A 21,009-nucleotide genomic window follows, 5' to 3' on the forward strand; every position below is an offset into this window, starting at 1 on the left:
CAACGGTGACAATTAAAGCAAATTCAACCATTCAGCAATCCTGCAATTTAGTCCAGTCACTTTTCCACGAATCTGAACAATTATCATAGTTTCCTGTAAGTTCACCAATCATTACAGTCCCCAAAGTAAAATGTTGAGCTTTAGATGTATGTTACCAAACTCACTTCCTTGTTTCTGGTTAAAAAGATTCAGACATGTACCACACAAAAGTGTTTGGTCATGCCAGGAAGCTCCCAATAAACTGTTTGCAGCATATGCAGTGTTGTGGTGGAACACAAACAAAATTCATTGATTGACAAACATGTCCTATGACTCTTAAAATAACCTGCTGGGGGTGATCATCTTGTCCTGGGCATGTACAAGACTGAAGGTGCCAAAGCATCAGTTATTTATCGGAAAAGTGCTGGAAAAGATTATACTAAAGAGTCTTGTTGTTTCGCAGAGGATGTCAGTTGAGCAGCTGACCCTTCTGTGTGGCCCGGCACATGTCTGTAAAGACCGCCAAAAGAATGTGGTTACATGCGGCCCAGACCACCTACTCATGTAGTCGGATGAGTGAGCTGTCCAACTGTGATCACATCACTCAGGATGGATGTTGATACCAGGTCTGAGCAGGGCCAATGTCACTTTGTACGGCACAAAAAAAAAAGGTGAAGATTTACAGTATTACCCAAATTGTTCACATCACAAAGCATTCTACAACAGGTCACTTGAATGTACAAAAAAATTAGCTCAAGGAGCTTTAATCTACATAACACATTGGTCCATGATAAAGTATCTAAAATCTAATTGTAGATTTACCTATGGATGTGCATGGTCCCAGAAGATCCAAAAGTAATATCATGTTTTACATTACATTTTTTTACTTTTATATCAGATTTTCTGATCTGTCATCTAGCACCAGCAAGAGACCTAAATATGCACATTTAATTCCCCAGAGGATAAGCCATTGCTGATACAGCAATTGTCCTATAGTTCCAATCTCTGGCTTAAATGTAATCATTGTACACCTATCACTTTCAGAGCAAGTGCATGTATCCAAACAAATAAAGCTAGTAGACATTCTTTGTATACATCTTTTATTGTTGCACACACCAATCTCTTCAATACTTGCATGAAGAACACAAAAGGAAAAGCCCCTCATATTTACTCATAATGAGCCAAATAAGCACCAAAACATCATGGCAGACAGGGGCTTTTCACAGATGTTTAAACATAGGCAAGCAATCCTTGAGATTTGTAAGCAATACTTTAACATTCAAGCATACAAACATGAAATGTAAAACAATGTTGTTTGTTAGTTGAATCTAAGTTCAAGAAAGTACCAAGCTCTTAGAGGATGATTTTCAGAGAAGCTTGAAATGTCAAGGCTTTGTAGATAATGATAAACATTTTTTTTATTAAAATCTGATACCAAGGTTAAAATTTAGGAAATGTTTCGTATGTGGTCATGAAATTCACAATAAAGGGAACAACAAAGAAAAGAAGCTTTAAGATAAATACTAGCCTACCTGTCCCTGTTACCTAAACATTGAAAGAACTGGTAAATGCTGGGGACAGAAATCAGAATTTGATTGAACATCAACAGGATGTTAATGTTCGTACACTGTAGCTTCACTTGAAGTGAACATTCATTTATAATATTGTATAAAGACTAAAATACTTTACATTATTTTATTATTTGGAATTTCCAAAGCACTGATGTGAGATTTCAGACATCCATGTCCACTTTCTACATAGTGTGATTGGTCCTGAAGTTTGGTCACTCTTATAATATAACAACATTTTTCATTGGATTGTCTTACTGTAGCTTAAACAGAATAATGAGGATGAGATTCTGCATCCCGAAGTTTCCCTTAGGGAGTGACAAAATAAAAGCCATCCATCAGCAGAACAAGCTGAAGGATCCACCCAGAGACAACCCACCAGGCACAGGAGCCCATGCAATCTCCACACAGAAAGGCCCCAGCCAGTCGGCAGGTTCCAATCTGCAACTGTTCTCGCTGTTAGGTGACAGTGCTGACGGCTTCACCACCGTGCAAAAACAATATTTACATTTATTCTCAGTAAAATCTTTACATCCACTATGTGAGTTGTCTGAGTGAACTATATTTTCAGAGTAAAATGTATGGGCATAATATATTTTGTGTATTGTGCTGTTTTATCCCCACCCAGTTCACCCTGAAATATCATTTGCAGCATGAACGCATAGTATGAAAATACAATTAATATACACTGAGCAATGTACCATTTGCTTTATCAAGACATACAATAACATCAAAATATATTTTAAAGGCATCTCAGCAAAAAGACCTGTCTCACATATACTTTCAGTTTACTGTCAGTACATTATTAGCTTTTATATAATATAGATTTTGCAAGTCTATCCACTTGTCATATGTGTGTTGAAAGATTATTGGTCACTCTCTCTTCCAATCTGAAGAACCTTCTTGCTACACTGCAAAGGATGAGATGCAAAACAACCCAGTCCTTGTGTGTAAAGATGCATTGAAATATTCAGCTGAAGCAAATATGAGGTTAGCTTCCTCCAGTCAGTGATCCTTGCTGAGCCACAGAAAAGGATATTTCTGATGTTCATTGTTGCTGCTGTTTTTTTGTTGGTATTGTCAAAGTCTGTTTCCCCATCAATTTGTGGTTCCCCCGGCAAAAATCATTATTTTAATAATTACAATTGATCAAGAAACTACGAGTAATATGAAAGGTGTCGGTCAGAGTGATAAATAAACCCTTTTGCCAGAATAAATGTTGGCAAAGTACGTTTCTGCAAAACCGCCGAGAAGTTTAAACTTTATACTTCTTTATGTTGCAACTTTACATTACTGTACGTTAGTTTGAAGAAATTTTCTTGGTTTACAAAAACATCACAAACACAGCTGGAGATGTCACGTGGTTTCAATGAAAACAACTGGTTTTGTCGCTCATCAACAATGTCTCCTTACAAATATCGAGTAGTTCCATACTTACAAATGTTGAAACGCAGGCATGTACTATGGTCACTGACTTAGTAGGCTTGTCGCCTGTAACTCCACCGTTATCACTTTCACATTGAAAGTGATGAAAGTCAAGTAATAAACTTGTAATAAGCACATATTGTAGACGTGTATGTAGACATGTACAAATTTGAACCCTTCTGTGGCTTTCATAAATGTTAACTGCCTATAATTTATCCCAGCAGTTTCCATCAGCAGTATATGACATTTTAAGATCTATAAGCTCATGGTTTGGTTTTATGTTAAACTTTGTTTTGGTTAAGTTTCACTACATGGCTTGTTTCTGCTGTCCCCAAGTGATAAAAAAGCCCTTCTATTAATGCATCTTTTCTCTACCCAACCTAACCCAACAAGACAGTACCCTCAACGCACACTCGGCTCACATTAGTATCAGCTGAACTGAACTTTTTCAATCTACATACAGCGTATGAGTAGTTTATTATAGTATGATATATTATAGTATATTATAGTATGAGTATTATATAGATAAGGCCAAAACAGTAATAAAATAAGTTTAAAATTCATTATTCCTCCACTGGCAGTTTTTTAAGCTTCTGTGCTTCTAGATTGGACCTTTTGAAATAGTTCTTCAGTAGGCAAGGGATTATCAAGTATGAGGCATGCAGTTGTAATAAATTACTGCATGACGCATAAACTAATAACCTGGGTTTGCTCCTGTAAAGTGCGTTTTTTGTGATACCCGCAACAATCAGAAATGGTTTGTCCATTTATACCACCACTACTTGCCATAGTTCAAAATACTGGTATTGTTTATTCATATGTTGGTTTAAATAGAAAGTGAGCATTGGTACTATCTTTGTCAACCTTGAAATAAACATTACTACTCCAACAAGTAGTAGAAGTAGTAGAAGTTGTAGCCTTATGTGAGCTGAAACCAGCAATATTCCAGCTATTAGCCTTGTTTCACAAGTGAAAGGGCATTTCAAATTTGATATTTTTAAATAATGCCATCTAGCCAGAATCAAGTGTTATCTATGTTTATGGTACAGTATGCAGAATCCATAAAGAACTAATACACACAGTAGTGTGTATTAGTTCTTTATGGATTTTGTCTAAACTAGTGAGGCAAAACAAACATTCTCATCACCTTGCTGGTTTCGCCAAAAGCATCACAAAAGCAGAGAATTTAGGTAATTTCACAACATGAAATGCACAATTGCAACACTGCATCTAACTTGAATGAGTATAGCATTGACAATTTATGTCCATATATGGCAAACCATTGACTAGTTCCTCTTCATTCGTTTTTTGTGAACTCGCCTGCCTCCCAGCGCACAGCCATGGCACTCTTGCGTCTTCCTCCTGTGTAGACCTCTGGAAACTGAGAAAGACAGTTGATTGTTTATCTGCTTTCAAAGCTCTTCCTCCACCTCCTCATCCACCTCCTCCTTTTTCACTTTCACCTTCTTTGTCAGGTTATTAGACTGAAGGTTGGAAAAGCACAGATTTCATGGTAATATTGGTGTTCAGAATTAGCAAGCTGCATTTTGCAACAATACTTAAAATCGAATAGATGCATGAAATTCAAATGAAAAATACATGTGATGGTCATATTTTCATCAAGCATATTAAAAGATGTATGCAACATTTTTTTAAATTGATGATTGTTTCTGTAAAATAGGATTTTTAAAAATGCTTGAGCTGGAGCTTACTCTGTGATCACAGGATAAAGCAGAGCGATCCATCCTGTAGACTGTTTTCATTGGGGATGATGGAGAGGACTTGCACTTCACTGGGACATCAACTAACAGAAAAGACAAAAGATCAACATTAGATTATAGATATACAAATGAAGTGAACTTAATGTTGTAAATAATGTATTGGTCAGTATTTTGCTGACATACCTGAATTGTCAAATGCCAAAGTGTCCATGTGATCTGACAGCATCCTTTCTGTATTGAGCCTGTCTTTGCCATACAGATTTGCCCTCTCTTTCCTCAGTTCTTCCTCCCTCTGCTTAACTATCTTGATCTCTTCATCCACCAGTGATATTGAGCTTCTTGAACGCAACTTGAAAAAGGGGTTGTTTAGGAACATTTTTTCCTGGGGCTGCTCACAGGACTTGTTGAGGGAAAACTCTGAGGCACTGCGAATAATCAGATTGGATGTCTCTAAGATGATGACATTTGAGCTGTTGTCCTCAGAGTGCCAGTCGCCAGCCAGAGCTGCAACGTTGTCCTTGCCATGTCGGGGGCTGGAGCTGAAATCAGTGCTGGGGTCGAGAATGATAACGTTGTTTGCTGACACTTCATCTTTCAGTGGTTCCTTAGTGGGTGAGGAGGTGATAATGAATGATGGTGTGAGTGGAGAGCTTATGGACCTGGGGATACTTCGTGATGGAGCACAATCAGTTGATTTGCCCATCCTGGAGAAGCCCCTCTCTCTTCTAAAATTTTCCTCCCTCTCCATTGATAAGCGAATTTCCCTGTCAACTGGTGTTTCTGGGTCATCGCAAGGAGACCTGTAATTGGAATCATCCAGGCCAGAATCCTCTGAGCAAGGGCTGAATTGGGTTTGAGGATAATCCCCAACTAGATTCAAGTTGTCAAAAACATGGGTCTTTTTCTGGGGTCTTTCAATATTCCGGACTGGTGTGTACATGAAGCTATGGCTGCCATGGAAGCTAGGCTGCTTGGTTGTAGGTAAAACAATCTTATTCATGGTTTGCGCCTCCATTTCCTTCCACTGCTTACGAGCCAGTTGGAAATCAACATGTTCTGTGCTAACATTCTCGCTCCTGGTTTCCTGTATCACACAGAAGTCTTTAGGTAGCTTCTTGTTTTGATCGACATTGATGTGCTGTTGGTGGGAGGTATGGTTGTGATTTGAATCTTTGCTATTTTCACCCTCATCTTCAGAGATTTTAGACAAACCTTGAAGGCCTAAAGGGTTATATTTAACCTCTTGTGGAGCAGTAGGACAGGAAATTATATCCTCTGGTTGCCCCAGAACTTCTTCCACTGGAACCTGAAAACAGACTTCTTCTAAATTGTTGTCTGATTTTTCAAGGTCTGTTGCCTCAACTTTCTGCACAAAGAGCTCCTGGGCACTCAGTTGAAGACTGTCTAAATATGAGTCATCATCTTCTTTATTTATAGATGAGGAGAATATTGTTCGCCATTTTTCATCTGCCTCACTATCTGAGGAAGTCGCTGCAATCTCAACTCTCAGGCACTCTTCAATTTCATCAGGGTCGAGATCATGGTAGGACTCATTGGACGCATCTGACATTGCCTCTTCTCTAATAAGCTGCTCTAATATCGTCTCCTCTGTAATGTGTGATTCAAATAGGATGGCATGAGCTTCTGGCTCTTCCTCTGTGGCTATAACAAGATTTTGATAGCCATAATTTTCAGGATTTAGTTCATTATCCTCAGCATCAGGCTCTGGCTCAGGGTATAACTCCAGCTCAGGGTTGTGGTCCAGCTCAGGGTTCAGGTCGGCTTCAGGGTCTTGTTCTGGCTCAGGGTAGTTATCCAGCTCAGGGTCTCTCTCTGGATCAGGGTATTGGTCTCGTTCACCATCTTGTTCTGGCTCAAGGTATTTCTCTGGTTCAGCGTCCTGCTCTGGCTCAGGATACTGCTCTGGCTCTGGGACTAGCTCTTGCTCAGGATCTTGTTCTGGCGTGTCCTGCCTCTTACGTTGTGCCTCATTCTCATAAACACTGTCAGCACTGGAGAGTGTGTCAGACACAGATGAGGTGATTGATTCATTCCTATTGAGCTCCTCGTGCCCTTGTTCTAATATCAAAGCTTCCCTCTGATCCTGACATGGCATTTCAGTGCTTAAACTGGTCTCAGCACAGTCAGGCTTGTCATTCACAATTGTGTCAGTTGGCGGGGCATTGAATAATTTGTCAAGCACTGTTTTTTCCCCTGGGGATTCTGATGTGTATGTTTCTGTACAAACTTGCGCTTCATCTGCACTGAAATCCTTCCCCTGCTCAGGTGAATCAGCCACAGCGACCTCCACTTCATAGTCCATTGGCAGCTCTGATTGTTCAGTGGTTTCCATGGTGACGGAGAAAGAGTTGTGATTCTCAGTTGTGCTGCAGCCTTCGTTCAGTTCTTTTCCATCTGCCTCTGAGGTAGCTTTCTGAGAAAAGACAGAATAAGAAAAATAAAGGGTTAGTTTGGACCTTTGCTGAACATATAGCTGAGCAGAGCACTACTGTGCATAGGAACAGCTTTTGACAGTGTCCTTTCTTCCCCTTGGAATATTTTGCACCATTTAATCTAGTCTTTCTCCAGTGTCACCCTTCATTTACAACGTATTTTCATTTCCCCAGTGACGAGCGTATTCATTGAATCAGCCTGTGTGACCCCTCCAAACCTGCCCAAAAAAACAGAAAAAAAAACCCAGCAACATAAGTCGATACAACTGTGAATGATTAGACTGGGGATTTTATCTGTTGAGATAATTTGCTTCAATACAGAACTCATCACACTAATTCTTTCAAACTGGACTAGCTCAATAACACTTCATGATATTATTGTGAATGTAATCACACCAATGTGACTTTGGCAAATCCTCCTGTACAAGCCTTGAAGTGCAATAAGCACACTGACGTTGTCCATGAACAGCACTTAAATGTGTGCCAGGCGAGAAAACACTTTCAGATGTATCAGATCTGTGGAAGGACTAGGGTGATGAAGAAGATCGTTGTGGCATGTGTGAGTGTGTGTGTGTGTGTGTGTGTATTGTTGGGAGGGTTGTTTGTTCGTTGCTGTGACGAGTGAATGTTATCTAAGTGGGTTATGTGCAGAACGAGAGGAGGCACATCAAAAGGAAGCTGAATTAGATAGCATTATAGCTGTACTTATGTAAGATTGCAGAGCTGGGTCTGCCTCCCACACACTGCTCGAGTGTCCCTGCACGATGAATAGCTGAACCCCACAATTGCTGTGTTCACACATGCACACACATACATCTCGATTACTATTACAATTCACTGCAGGATCCATCACTAACTATATACATTCCTTGACTTTTTAAGACACAATCCCTTAATGCCACTTACTGTTGCCACCTCTCTGTGGGTAACTGTGACTACAAAAATGCTTCATCAACATCTATTTTAGTTAAACATTTGATCCAAGTACACCTTCAGTTGTACTCCCCACTTTAGCCCTATAAACCATCTGCAAATCATCAACAGTGAGATAGGTTGAAATTTACAGGTGCTGCTGCTATAATAGCATCAGGAACTGTGTCTTTATTAAAGGAGGAGTTGTATTTGTAATTTGTCCCAGCTCCAACAAAGCAGTGTCACAGTTTCACTAAATTTATGGTGTCTGAAGGCAGCTTTGACAGAGTGATACTTCTCATAAAAGCCAGCTTTTTGTGTGTTTTAGTTTTGGCTGAATATACTTTTAGGCTTCTTCATCCCACAATAACCACTCAAGAAGGTATGGGGGTATGGAGTAACACAGGTAAGTGAAAAAAAAGAAGTAGTGGACACCTGCTGTTCTTTCTTATAAATCAAACTCTGGAAAAATAAATGAACATGCAAATGGTCAAACAGGCATTTTGTCAAAGTGGTTATCTCTTTGATATTTTTAATATCATTTTGTGGATGTCAGCTCCAAACATATTGGGTTTTACTGAAGATGAAACCTTTTTTTCTTTCATTTTCTAAGTGTGTTAGTGGTAGTGATGGAACATGTCACTAGGGTTGCCCCATTGATTACATTTTCCCATTGACCGATAAGCTTGTGACACTGGTATTTGTTTTGTTTTGTCTTGTTTTTTTACAAGACAAGACAATCACTATCGGTAGAGGGCTGTGTTTATGGGCATAGAATACTGCTATAAATCGCGCGCAAGCAATAAAACATCCGCGTTCCCAGGCGTTCCCAGGCCAGCCGAGTGACAAAGTCACGTGTCCTGGGTCTTCCTTGGGGTCTCTTCCCGGTGGGGCATGCCAGGAACACCTCCCGAGCAAGGTGTCGAGGGGGCATCTGATACAGATGCCCGAGCCACCTCAGCTGGCTCCTCCCAATGTGGAGGAGCAGCGGCTCTACTCCGAGCTCCTCCCGGGTGGCAGAGCTCCTCGCCCTATCTCTAAGGGAGCGCCCTGCCACCCTGCGGAGGAAACTCATTTAGGCCACTTGTATCCGGGATCTTATTCTTTCGGTCACAACCCAAAGTTCATGACCATAGGTGAGGGTAGTAACCTCGATTGACCGGTAAATCGAGAGCTTCGCCTTCCGGCTCAGCTCTCTCTTCACCAGATCGATACAATGACCACATTACTGCGGCCGCTGCACCGATCCGCCTGTAAATCTCGCGCTCCATCCTTCCCTCACTCGTGAACAAGACCCCAAGATACTTGAACTCCTCCACTTGAGGCAAGAACTCTCCTCCAACCCGCAGGGAGCAAGCCACCTTTCTCAAGTCGAGAACCATGGCCTCAGACTTGGAGGTGCTGATTTTCATCCCAGCTGCTTCACACTCGGCTGCAAACCGCCCCAGGACATGCTGTCCACACTTGGCCTGCCGGTACCCATCAGCTGCCTTAGGAGTCCCCCGGGCCAACCAGGCTCGGTAGGACTCCTCCTTCTGCTTGACAGCTTCCCTTTCTTCCGGTGTCCACCACCGGGTTCGGGGATTGCCGCCACGACAGGCACCGGAGACCTTATGGCCACAGCTTCGAACAGCCGCGTCAGCAATGGAAGCAGAGAATATGGTCCATTCTCAATGTCCCCAGTCTCCCTCGGGATCTGGTCAAAGCTCTCCTGGAGGTGGGATTTGAAGACCTCCCTGACAGAGGGTTCCGGCAGACGTTCCCAGCAGACCCTCACAATACGTTTGGGTCTGCCAAGTCTGTCCAGCTTCCTCCCCTGCCAGCGGATCCAACTCACCACCAGGTGGTGGTCAGTTGACAGCTCAGCCCCTCTCTTCACTCGAGTGTCCAAGACATACGGCCGAAGGTCAGTTGACACAACCACAAAGTCTACCATTGACCTCTGGCCTAGGGTGTCCTGGTGCCACGTGCACTGATGGACACCCTTATGCTTGAACATAGTGTTTGTTATGGACAAACTGTGACTAGCACAGAAGTCCAACAACAAAACACTACTCGGGTTCAGATAGGGGATGCAGTTCCTCCCAATCACACCCTCCAGAAGTCACCGTCTGGGGATTGGGTCGTCGGGGCCACCGCCCATGACCGCCACCCAAATCACATAGCACCGGCCCCTTCTGAACCCTCCTGCAGGTGATGAACCTACTGGAGGGCGGGCCCACGTCACTCTTTCGGGCTGAGCCCGGCTGGGTCCCGCGGGCAAAGACCCGGCCACCAGGCGCTCGCCTGCGAGCCCCAACCCCAGGCCTGTCTCCAGGGTGGGGCCCTGGTAATGCCATTCCGGGCGACGTGAATGACCTTGTTTTTATATCTGTCATCAGGGGCATTGGAACTGCTCTGACCTGTCACATCTTAATTAAAACATAGCAAATGTATCTAAATATAGCCTATTCATCCAACCACTCTGTCTCCTAGAAATCAGGTTAATATTTGACTTTTATTACAAGAGACTAAAAAGACTTTTTTTTCACATTTCACATTTTGTTCGAGGCAACAGGTTTTTGAGCAACTATTTTACTATAAAAAACTGCCTCAAAATAATTTTAATGTTACGTGACTTGTAAAAGAGTCTAAGATGTTTGGGCTTCTCTGCCCCTCTATTGCTTCTCTCTTCACTATGTAACCTCGGTGAGCCGGTATGATCACATTGTGTAACACTGTGCATAACACAGCACCAATTATCAGTGATTATAGTGAAAACGGATCATATTTGACTGAAAAATGATTTCTGGTTTTCCCTCCGATGTTCTCCGACTGCTTCGCCTCAACCCTCTGTGATTTACAGAGATTCCTGAAAGCAACCTGATGCTACAAGTTAGGTTTGCTAGCTGACTCTGCCTCGAGCTCTGCCGGGGAGTGTTTACACCGCTATCACAGCAACTGTGTACCACAGAGAAGGGGGTTTTCAGGTCCGTTCAGCCCCAGGTTCCAAAATGGGCACCAGAACCGACTGGGTGAGCGGCTTATGAAACTGGTCTCAGTAGCCTCTATGGACACAATAAGAAAGGTCAAAAGACCAAAGTGGATGTTGACAGAGGAAAAGAGAGAGAAAAAGGAACACTGACCAAGTGAGTGGTTCTGGTAACGTCACCTTTTTGGCTGCCACATGGCAAAAATACCTGAGCATGCATGTTTAATATGTATGATTTCCAGACATAACATCATTATGACTTTCTGGGTTTTCTTCATAGTTAGCGCGTAACACTATCTTACATTTGACAAATTGTTACAGCGTGTCACTATAGCCACAGAAATGTTTAAAAATGCTATAGCCACTACTAGTGCATATCATATTATGAGATCTTGATATTTTGGAAGAAAACAGAAGAACATTTTAAGTATCATTATTTTTGAGGGATGTGTTGTTAAAGTGTCCGACAAAAATTAAGCCAGCATTATGTTTCCTTCAAAAAGTATCTTGAGTTAAAAATGTTATGTATGTGATCATAATTTCTAGGAAACAGGTTTTGCAGCCAGGGGACCTAAAGTAGGTCAGTAACGAGGTGACAGTAAAGGGTTAAGAAATTGTCCTCCAGGTCTGCTTACATCATTGTTCATTATGAAAGTGTAATCCATATGCATCTGCTCTAATCTGTTTCTACACAATTATCATCTTTTCTAGAAATTCTATAAACATATGAGTAATTGCATCTGCTAAATTGTTTTATAGAGAGCCCAGACAGTTTCTTTGTTGTCTTTTTCTTACTTAAAAACATTTGTTTTTGTCTTTTGGCACTGATCATTCTCTTGGTATTTTTTTGGGGAGATGGTATAGTTTGATTATCCTTTCTTATTTGGTAAAGAGGGGATTGTTTTATCTGATACTGTATTCAACCTAATATTAAATGGTGATGTTTGTGGGATTGTCTATATTGATACATGCTTTGGTTTTGCTGAAAACAGCAACAGCCCCTGTGGTCAAAAACAAAAAACACACGTGCCCATAATGTGCAAAACTGACACAATAGGGGTAGGTAGCAACATTGTTTGAACCTCAAGGCTACTGACCATGCTGCTGTATTCCATGAGTTTGTTAGAATCAAATATCAAAACACCTTAATGGAGAAAGATATGTTCATTATTATGATTTGCATTGTAAATACTACAGTGCACTCTGATGTCTATACCCACAATTAGGTGTTGGTATTTTGATCGAATGTAACTACCCCATAGTTAGGGGAAAGCAGGTCTTTTCAGTGTACTGTATCACAAAAATGTGCAGCAAGCACATGTTTGTTACAATTATTTAATCAAATATTTGGTACTACTTCTGGGAGAACAAGAGGTCCAGGCCTGGGCAACTCAGCGTCAGTCTCACTTAGGGCTCACTGTAGCCCCATTTTTTTTTTCCTCATATAAATTGCCAAAGACAGTTAGAATCACTATGTTACTTTTGTTTGGTCGTGTAACGTTGCTTTGTGGGAAATTTCTCTGTATTAAGTTGAGTAAGGGACCTGTGTAGTTAACGACGGACCGATCGACACGCCCCCGATACGCGAAGCTGGTTTATCAGTTCACACTGGTTCGGTTCTCCAAAAATACGGCCCTGACACTACCTCCAGAGGCGTATCAGGGCCGAAGTGAAATTCCAACCCTCGCTGCCTCCGAGAGATTCAGACTGAAGACGGAGGCGGGGAATTGGCATACTAAATAGCCCAATAGCCAGTGTGAATGGGGCTTGTGTCAACATTCGGTGAACACACTGAACATGCAGTGCTCTCACAGTGAACGGAGAAAGGATCTGAGAAGGTCTCAGTATCAACCATTGCTGTACAGCTGATCAGTGACTAAGTGCTCAAATAAAGTGACAGATGAATGGATTTTTTTCAGTTCAATTCCTTCCCCCAGAAGTTTCTCTCTTTTAAACAAAATGTTCACAGGCACTACATGACATTGGTGCCCAACTCTGTGGAAGGCTCTGATTTAATCAACCTCACCCTGCATCTGATGTCATGTGCTCCTGCTGCCAAGTGTCAGTCCAGCAGCTCACCAGGGCCTGTGGGCTCTTTTCACTCACAAGCTCAGAGTATTTAAAAGGATACCCAAACGTCAAATACTGGCAGGGCCGGTCGACAGACAGACAAAGTTTCTAATCCTCTTTCTCCTCATCTCTCTTTGGAACAGTCACAGTAGGCACATTCCTTTCAGGAAGTCTGCTCCTGCATAATGTGACCAAGCAGAGTTGCACCAGTGACTGGCATCAGTGTTTTAGCTGCAGTGTCTGTTGTGACAATGGTTTAATCACCTGCAAATCAACATAGTCATCTTAGTGTGTGAACTATTACAGCAGAATGAAACAGTAACAGTACGGAAACAGACTTAAACTTCATTGTTACCTAATTACGTTGACTGGCAACCTGTCTTGTGTGGTACACATAGAAGCTGCAGGGCAGTATTTCAAGAGCGAAACTACTCACATTTTTCTTTTTCACGTAATCCATTTGTCAAAAACAGGTCTTGAACCAGTGGTTCCTAAACAGAGGGGCACATAACCAGGGGGCAAATTTTTTATTACATCGTTTTGGTTTTGGGGAGTGGTTTATCCATTGGATCAAAACACTATACACCTCACCAAAAGCTACTGTCACCACAAACAGGATCACGTCACACAGCTTCACACTCCACCGGGGCACCAGACAAGGATGCCCACTCTCTCCATTTTTATTTGCTATCTTCATAGAACCACTTACTGCCGCTATACATCAAAACAACATCATCAAAGGAGTTGACACCACAAACCACCACCACAAAATAAGCCTTTTTGGAGATGATGTTTTATTGTACTTACAGGACCCATTACCGTCACTAACAGAAACCTTTAATCTTATTAACATATTTTGAAAAATCTCCAACTACACAATAAACTGGATGAAATCCACTATACTTCGACAATTAGAAGATGCTTGGGATTCTGCAGGACCAAACTTATCACTTCCTCTTCACACTGGCAAAAAAAGGTATCACACATCTCTGCCATCTTTTTAATAATAATCAGCTTATAGATTTAAAGGACCTCATACAGATTTACGGGATTGATATACATCAATTTTTAAATTACTCACAACTCAAATCCATACTCAAATCAAAAATTAAAATAAATGACAACCAACTTAAACCCCCGGAAATAATTGGCAACATAATTCTATTTAGGAATTTAAATAAATTAACCTCCAAACTCTACAAACTTATATTAGTATCAGATGATTCAATAACACTCCCTCACTCCCTCACTGGAATGCTGACTTGAACATCTCATCTCTCCCAGATTTTTGGACTGATATGAATAAAAATACATTTTCTATGACATCCAATACAAACTTTCAGTTAATCCAATACAAAACCATCCACCGAACACATATCACACAATATAAAATGCACCAAATGGGACTAGCAACCACAGACATCTGCTCACAATGCACAACAGGAACAATAGAAAATTACTTTCACGCGCTTTTGGCTTGCCAACCGGTTCACTCTTTCTGGAACTCTGTCACAAAAAACCTCTCCACCATACTGGACTGCAGAATCCCTTCATCCCCACAGCTCTGCCTACTAGGAGACACTTTAACAATCACCATACCAAACAAATACAAAAACAGCTTGCTCATCTCTTTCACTGTCGAGAAAACAATTCTCCTAAATTAGAAATCAAAAAACCCAATAAACATCTTCTCTTGGAACACATCTCTATGGAAAAAAATCACTGCTTACAATAACAACAAAATAACAACTTTTACAGAAAGATGGTCCCCATTCCTCTCCTCGATGGGCCTATAACTGCACCGGTACTGCACACATTCCTGACACCCCAAAACACATCACAATTTAACACACACACACACACACACACACACACACACACACACACACACACTCATATTTATCCATTTATCCGTGTGCCATATATCTCTTTTGCTCTTCCTCTATTATTAATACGGTTACTACTACTATATTATCAATATTTAGATATTTATATGAATAAGACTGTGGTAATTATTACTATTATTATGCTCATTTTGTTGATTGTGTTTATTAATATTATTAGTATGACTGAATACTATAATTGTGATTGTTGTTACTGACTTTACTGTCATTGCTATTATTACCATGTCATGTATATCATATCTCTTAATTTTTTTGGATGTATTTATTATTATTATTATTATTATTATTATTATTATTTTACTCCTCAGCGGGCAGACCTCCTCCCAGGGGTCTGGAAGTTGCCCAGACCAGGAAGTGGCACAGGAGGTTAGATTTGCAACGGGCCAGCCGCTATCTTCGGGTTTGGCTGTGGACCAAGGCACAATCAAAAAAATTATAAATAAATAAACAATAAAAAAAAACAACAACAAAAACAAAAAAGGGGGGGGGGCTTTCACTGCCACCTTGCCTGTCTCCCGCTGCGGCTACCGACTGGGCTACTTGGGACTGGCTGGGGGGCCCCCTCGCTTGCCTTCCTGATCCCCTGGACCGACCTCACCCCTCACTGCAATATATTATCATCAACTTAATATAAATTATTAATTATAATCCCATCAATTAATCCTATGAGAGTCATTGTCATGATATATTGCTTGCATTAGGTTTTATTCACATATATTATGTTCACATATATATTATGTTAATATCCTGTTCTATATTACATCATGATATATTATATTATAATTTTGCCCTGTATTACATTATCATACCTCACATTATCTCTTCAGACTAGATTAGGTTAAATCATACTGCATTCCTTATTATAATATCTCGTATTAGACTATACCGACTTATCTTATCTCAGATTATCTAATTACATTATATTAGGTTAAATTATATGACAATGTACTATGTTAATATATCTCAGATCATGTTGCATACTATTACTACTTATTTAACTTATTTTTTTTCTTTCACTTTTTCTTTCCTCCTCCTTCTCTTTCTTATTTATACACTTTACTATATTTACTTATTTATTTTTATTGAATCATCTATCTATGCCATATAACATATGTTTATAATACCTTACTATCTGCCTCTCAGCCACTTGCACGCATGCACACACACACTCACTCACACACACACACACACACACGCACACACACACACACCTATACTACCTATATACATATCATCATAACATGTTGTTTTCTGTTGTTATCTGTACTGTATGTCCACTGTCTGTATTCGTTGATCCTCGTGGTGTGATGTACTTGTCCCCTTATGTCACCTTGTCTTTCACATAATTTCACCAATAAAGAAAAAAAAAAAAAAGGAGCATGTTAAAGAAGGAAGGGACATGATGTGAACAAATGCTGCAATGGTGGTTTCAGTTATGGTATATGCACTGGAATATATTTTCAGCCAACTTTAACTGATCAACAAATGAGTGAATGCTTTTATCATAACAAGTCTAGCTGCCACAGCATCTCCATGCCATTTACTTTCACATCAAGTGTGTTCAGAAACTGATTTTGCTTGATAAATGAACATGACATTCATTCTGTACTGTAAACGCATTCATCCATCTTAGGTTTCATGACAAAATTATCAATCTAATTTGTTCAGACCACAGTATGGTGTGTTCCTTGCTCACATTACAGAAAGAGTTAAATACATTTGTCCACCTCACTCACACACATGCGCACACAGACAGACAGACAGACACACACACACACACACACGAACATGTAGCAAACAGTGCTATGGTAACCATTAACAGTCCTGGCACTTACTGAACTGCTCAGCTGAAAAGGCTGAATACAAACTTCTTACCAAACCATCTTGTCATTTTTTGGAAAAATCAGTCAACTCTTTGTCACATGTGTAATGACTGGAATGTCACTGGAATGACTTTGGAATTTACTTTGCAAGCAGATGCAACTGTGGTTGTGAAGATAAAGATCACATCACAAGATTCTGTATGAAATTATTCCCACATATCCCTTTTGGTATTATCACAAGGACACTGACAAGTTTTTCACAAAAAATGTATTTGCCTGTTACTATCTATCACGGAATGAGGTAATAGGATGATTGAGCCTATGGCCCACTGATGAAAAATGTACACTTGGTGTCGGTGGCGACTTTCCAGAAAATATCACGAGGCGCACAGTTAGTGGCGCGTTAAGCCAGCAGTGATTGGTCAGCCAGAGAGAGCAGGTAGTTTGCATTCTATAACTTGAACAAGTTAGCCTACATACAGGAGTGGTCACACAGTTAATCAGAGAGGCAAGGTAAAACCGAGGAGATTTGTCAGTCATCTGGCTTGACCTGGCAAACGCCTATGGATCCATCCCTCATAAACTGGTGACAAAAGCCTTGACGACCCACCAAGTTCCACAGAAAATCCCAGAACTTAAACAGGACTAATACAGCAGTTTTAGCATGAGATTCACCTCTGGAGCAATAACATCTGCATTGGCACCGCCTAGAGAAAGGCATCATCACTGGTTGTACCACATCAATGACGCTGTTTGCTCTGGCGATGACTATGCTCGTCAACGCAACGGAAGTGGAATGTAGGCCAGATCTGGCATTCGCCAACCGCCGATTCGAGCTTTCATGGATGATCTGATGGTCACAGCAACATCAGTGTCAGGATGCTGCTGGCTCATGGGTGAGAATGACATTCAAGCCAGCCAAATGCAGGTCCTTGGTCCTGAGGAAGGAGAGAGAGGAGGGCAAGCACCACTTCCACTTAGATGGACTCTCAATTCCATCGATGTCAGGGAAGCCTGTGAAGAGCCTAAGGAAGATCTTCAAACGCCAGTCTGAGAGAGACAGCAGTGATCCAGTCAACGCATGCAGAGCTGAAAACCTGGCAATCAATATATACAAGGCATGGATATATCAACATGGCATCCAGCCAAGACTTCTGTGGCCAGTATGATGTACCAAGTCCCAATAACAACAGTGGAGGGCTTTGAGTGAAACATCAGCCAGTTCCTGTGCAGGTAGCTTGGTCTGCCAAAGACTCTGAGCTGTATTGTTCTGTATGGGCATACTAACAACCTGCAGCTTCCTTTCTCTGGCCTGACAGAGGAATTCAAAGTCACAAGAGCCAGGGAGGTGCTACTTTACAGCGACACACCTGACACCAGAGTCTTCTCTGCAGGCATAGGGTTGGTTGGTTAGGGTGGTTAGAACTAGAAGGAAGGACCAACTGGAACCATGCATCGACTTGGAAGATCACCTGGTCAGAGCTTTGGAAGTCAGAACCAGGAAGACTCAAGTTCCTGATTCAGTCAGTGTATGATGTCCTCCCGACTCCATCAAACTTGCATTGCTGGGGGCTTGCAGAAACACCAGCATGTCCACTGTGCCCTGCAAGAGGCGCACATCTTAAGCTGCTGCCCAAAAGCCCTGGGAGAGGGGAGGTACAGATGGTGCCATGACCAGATGCTGAAGGCAGTAGCTGACGTCATCTGCGCTGGAATCCAGCAGAGTAGATACCAGCCCCCAGGAAGGCCAGCAAAACGTCCCAACTGGGCTGTTATCACCAGCGTGTGACTGGCAGCTGAAGGTGGACCTTGGGAGGCAGTTGAAGGAAGTTCCCAGAGCACATCACAAGCACAACACTCAGGCCAGATATGGTCCTAACATCCGAGAGTTCAAAACAAGTGGTGCTGGTGGAACTAACAGTCCCTTGGGAAGACCAGATTGAGGTGGCCTACAAGCGGAAGAAGGCAAAGTATTTTGAGCTGGTAGAGGCCTGTGGGCTAAATGATTGGAGGGCCCGCTGTGAGCCAATCGAGGTTGGTTGTAGGGGATTTCCAGGGCAGAGCCTGCACCGGACACTCAGGCTCCTTGGCATCAGGGTGTTACAGAAGAGGAAAGCCACCAAATACATCAACGAGGCAGCAGAGAATGCCTTTAGGTGGCTGTGGATCAAGAGGGGCGATACATGGTGTAGTGCGCTACTTGGACAGAAGTCAGGGACTGATCAACCCTGGCTGGGTCGCCCAGGCGAGGGTGTCTGATGATCCAAGACCCGAAACACCCTGTGACCCTGGGTTCATCACTGAGGATGTGTCCAAGCTGCACCATTCAAGGTTTCTAGTCTAATGTTAGATAATGAAAAAGTATGTATAAGTATGTTACTTATATAGCAACCATATTTATTTAGTTTAATAGTAAGTGTTATAATTACTGTCTCAGAAGACATCACTCCCTTTTTGCTTTCATATGATGTTGTTATGGAGGCTTGGCAAAGCTGCCAACAGCCAACTGACTGTCACACAGGCGACACTGGATTTCTAGGAAGCAGTGAGGCCCAAAAATACACCTGCAAATCCAGCAGTGCAATACTTTTTTATGACTAAACTTAATGAAATCACAACCATTTCACAACAGTAATGACAATCCAAAAGTCTAATGTGTCATAGTATGACCAAGCTGCTGCAATTTGTGATGTTGGCAGTGAGGTGTTGTTGCAATCTTGTGCATGGGTGAAATACAATTTCAAAAACGTTTTGCCAAACACAAAATAGTCCTGTGAGGTCTGATTAATGAAACTTATCAATAATTTATCTGCATTAAGACTTGAAACTTCTTGATGGCCAACAAACAGAGCCACACCCCCTTCTCCCAGAAAAGTGTTGCAATTACAAATGTTTTGGTACACACATGTTTATTTCTTTTCAGTCCATTGGGACAAAAGCAGTAGAAAAAAGCCAAATTTGACATCACTTTACACAAAACTCCAAAAATTGACTGGACAAAAGTATAACGTATACATACATATGTAAAGTGGCATCACAGTTAAAGTTAAACTTTTAAATAAAATATTTATAATATTAAATAATCTTAATTTCCTAGCTGTAGATAAATTCCAAAGCAAAACTGATATATCCTTTTCTCTTCTACCCAAATGAGCATAGCTATACCTATACATGTAGATCATCCACACAGAAATCATATCAAGACAGCATCCAATTAAAACAGACAGATGGAACAAACTTCATACACACGACTACACAGACCATACAGTGACGCTTTGTTAGAGTGGTAACTGAGTGAAATCCAACTCTGCTGGTGTTGTGTGTGAACAGTGTTAAACTGACACAAACACACGCACGCACGCATGCGCGCGCGCACACACACACACACACACGCACACACTGGACTACTGGCAGAACTGTCATTGAGATGAGGCTGAGAGTGGAGATGAAGCCTCCTCAGGCCATTTGCTAATGACAGACACAGTATGTGTCAGTTCCCTTCAAAAGTGTGTGTCCCGTCTATGCAGTGAAACCATAACATAGCCTGTATAAAATCATGAAAACTACTGTTTAGACACTTTTGTAATCTAGTAAATGCCTGCACATGTAATGATATTCACATTGACAGGCTACAATGCCAGTTTTCATGATAATATAACAGTCAAAAGTAAAAGTAAAGGGCTTACATGTTGTTTGTCATTACGCCATGAAACTGTTTCATGATTCATATGTATCATTTTCTTATCTGCTACCTGTAAACATAGCTTTAGCTAGGTTTAGGAAGTGAAATTACTTGGTAAAGGTTACAGGAAGAGATTGTGAACAATTGCAATTGTTATAGATTTTTCAATTGTTTTATAGGGTGCTGCTGTCTGTATTGGAAGATGTTCATATATTTTTCCTACTCCCAGTCCAGAGGACAATTCTCATCCTCATGAGGCTGTCCTCTGTGCAACAGGCAAACAGCAGGGCAGCTTTTACAGCCAGCGCACAGACACAGAGACCCTGCTCTGATTCCAAGGACCTCAGAAGTCTGGTTAAACTTCACTTCCATAGATGTGGACAATGCTTTTTACAAGTGCAAACAGTCTTTTGCAATTTGAGGGCAAAAACACAAGCAATCCACAGACTGCACCACATACAGATATAGGAATGAAGCTCAGAGTTTATCTCCCACTTCCCC

The 21,009-nt window shown here is 41.4% G+C and overlaps 1 protein-coding gene across 5 annotated transcripts in view; it reads right to left on the bottom strand.

Moving 5' to 3' along the window:
• Positions 1 to 1,062: 1,062 nt before the first annotated feature.
• Positions 1,063 to 21,009, bottom strand: part of palmdb (palmdelphin b) — a 142,024-nt gene continuing 122,077 nt past the window's right edge. For 4 of the 5 annotated variants that reach the window (XM_030398288.1, XM_030398289.1, XM_030398293.1 and 1 more), the window contains 3 exons: positions 4,877 to 7,127; positions 4,685 to 4,776; positions 1,063 to 4,353 (listed from right to left, as the gene is read on the bottom strand). In XM_030398288.1, coding sequence (XP_030254148.1) covers positions 4,270 to 4,353; positions 4,685 to 4,776; positions 4,877 to 7,127 — 2,427 coding nt within the window. In that variant the 3' untranslated portion in view covers positions 1,063 to 4,269. Of the gene's footprint in view, positions 4,354 to 4,684; positions 4,777 to 4,876; positions 7,128 to 13,535; positions 13,575 to 21,009 lie in introns of those variants that run through there. The other variant, XM_030398291.1, reaches the window with a different exon arrangement.

The sequence above is a fragment of the Sparus aurata genome, chromosome 19 (genome assembly GCF_900880675.1).
Source record: "Sparus aurata chromosome 19, fSpaAur1.1, whole genome shotgun sequence".
In the NCBI taxonomy this organism is placed as follows: Eukaryota; Metazoa; Chordata; class Actinopteri; order Spariformes; family Sparidae; genus Sparus; species Sparus aurata.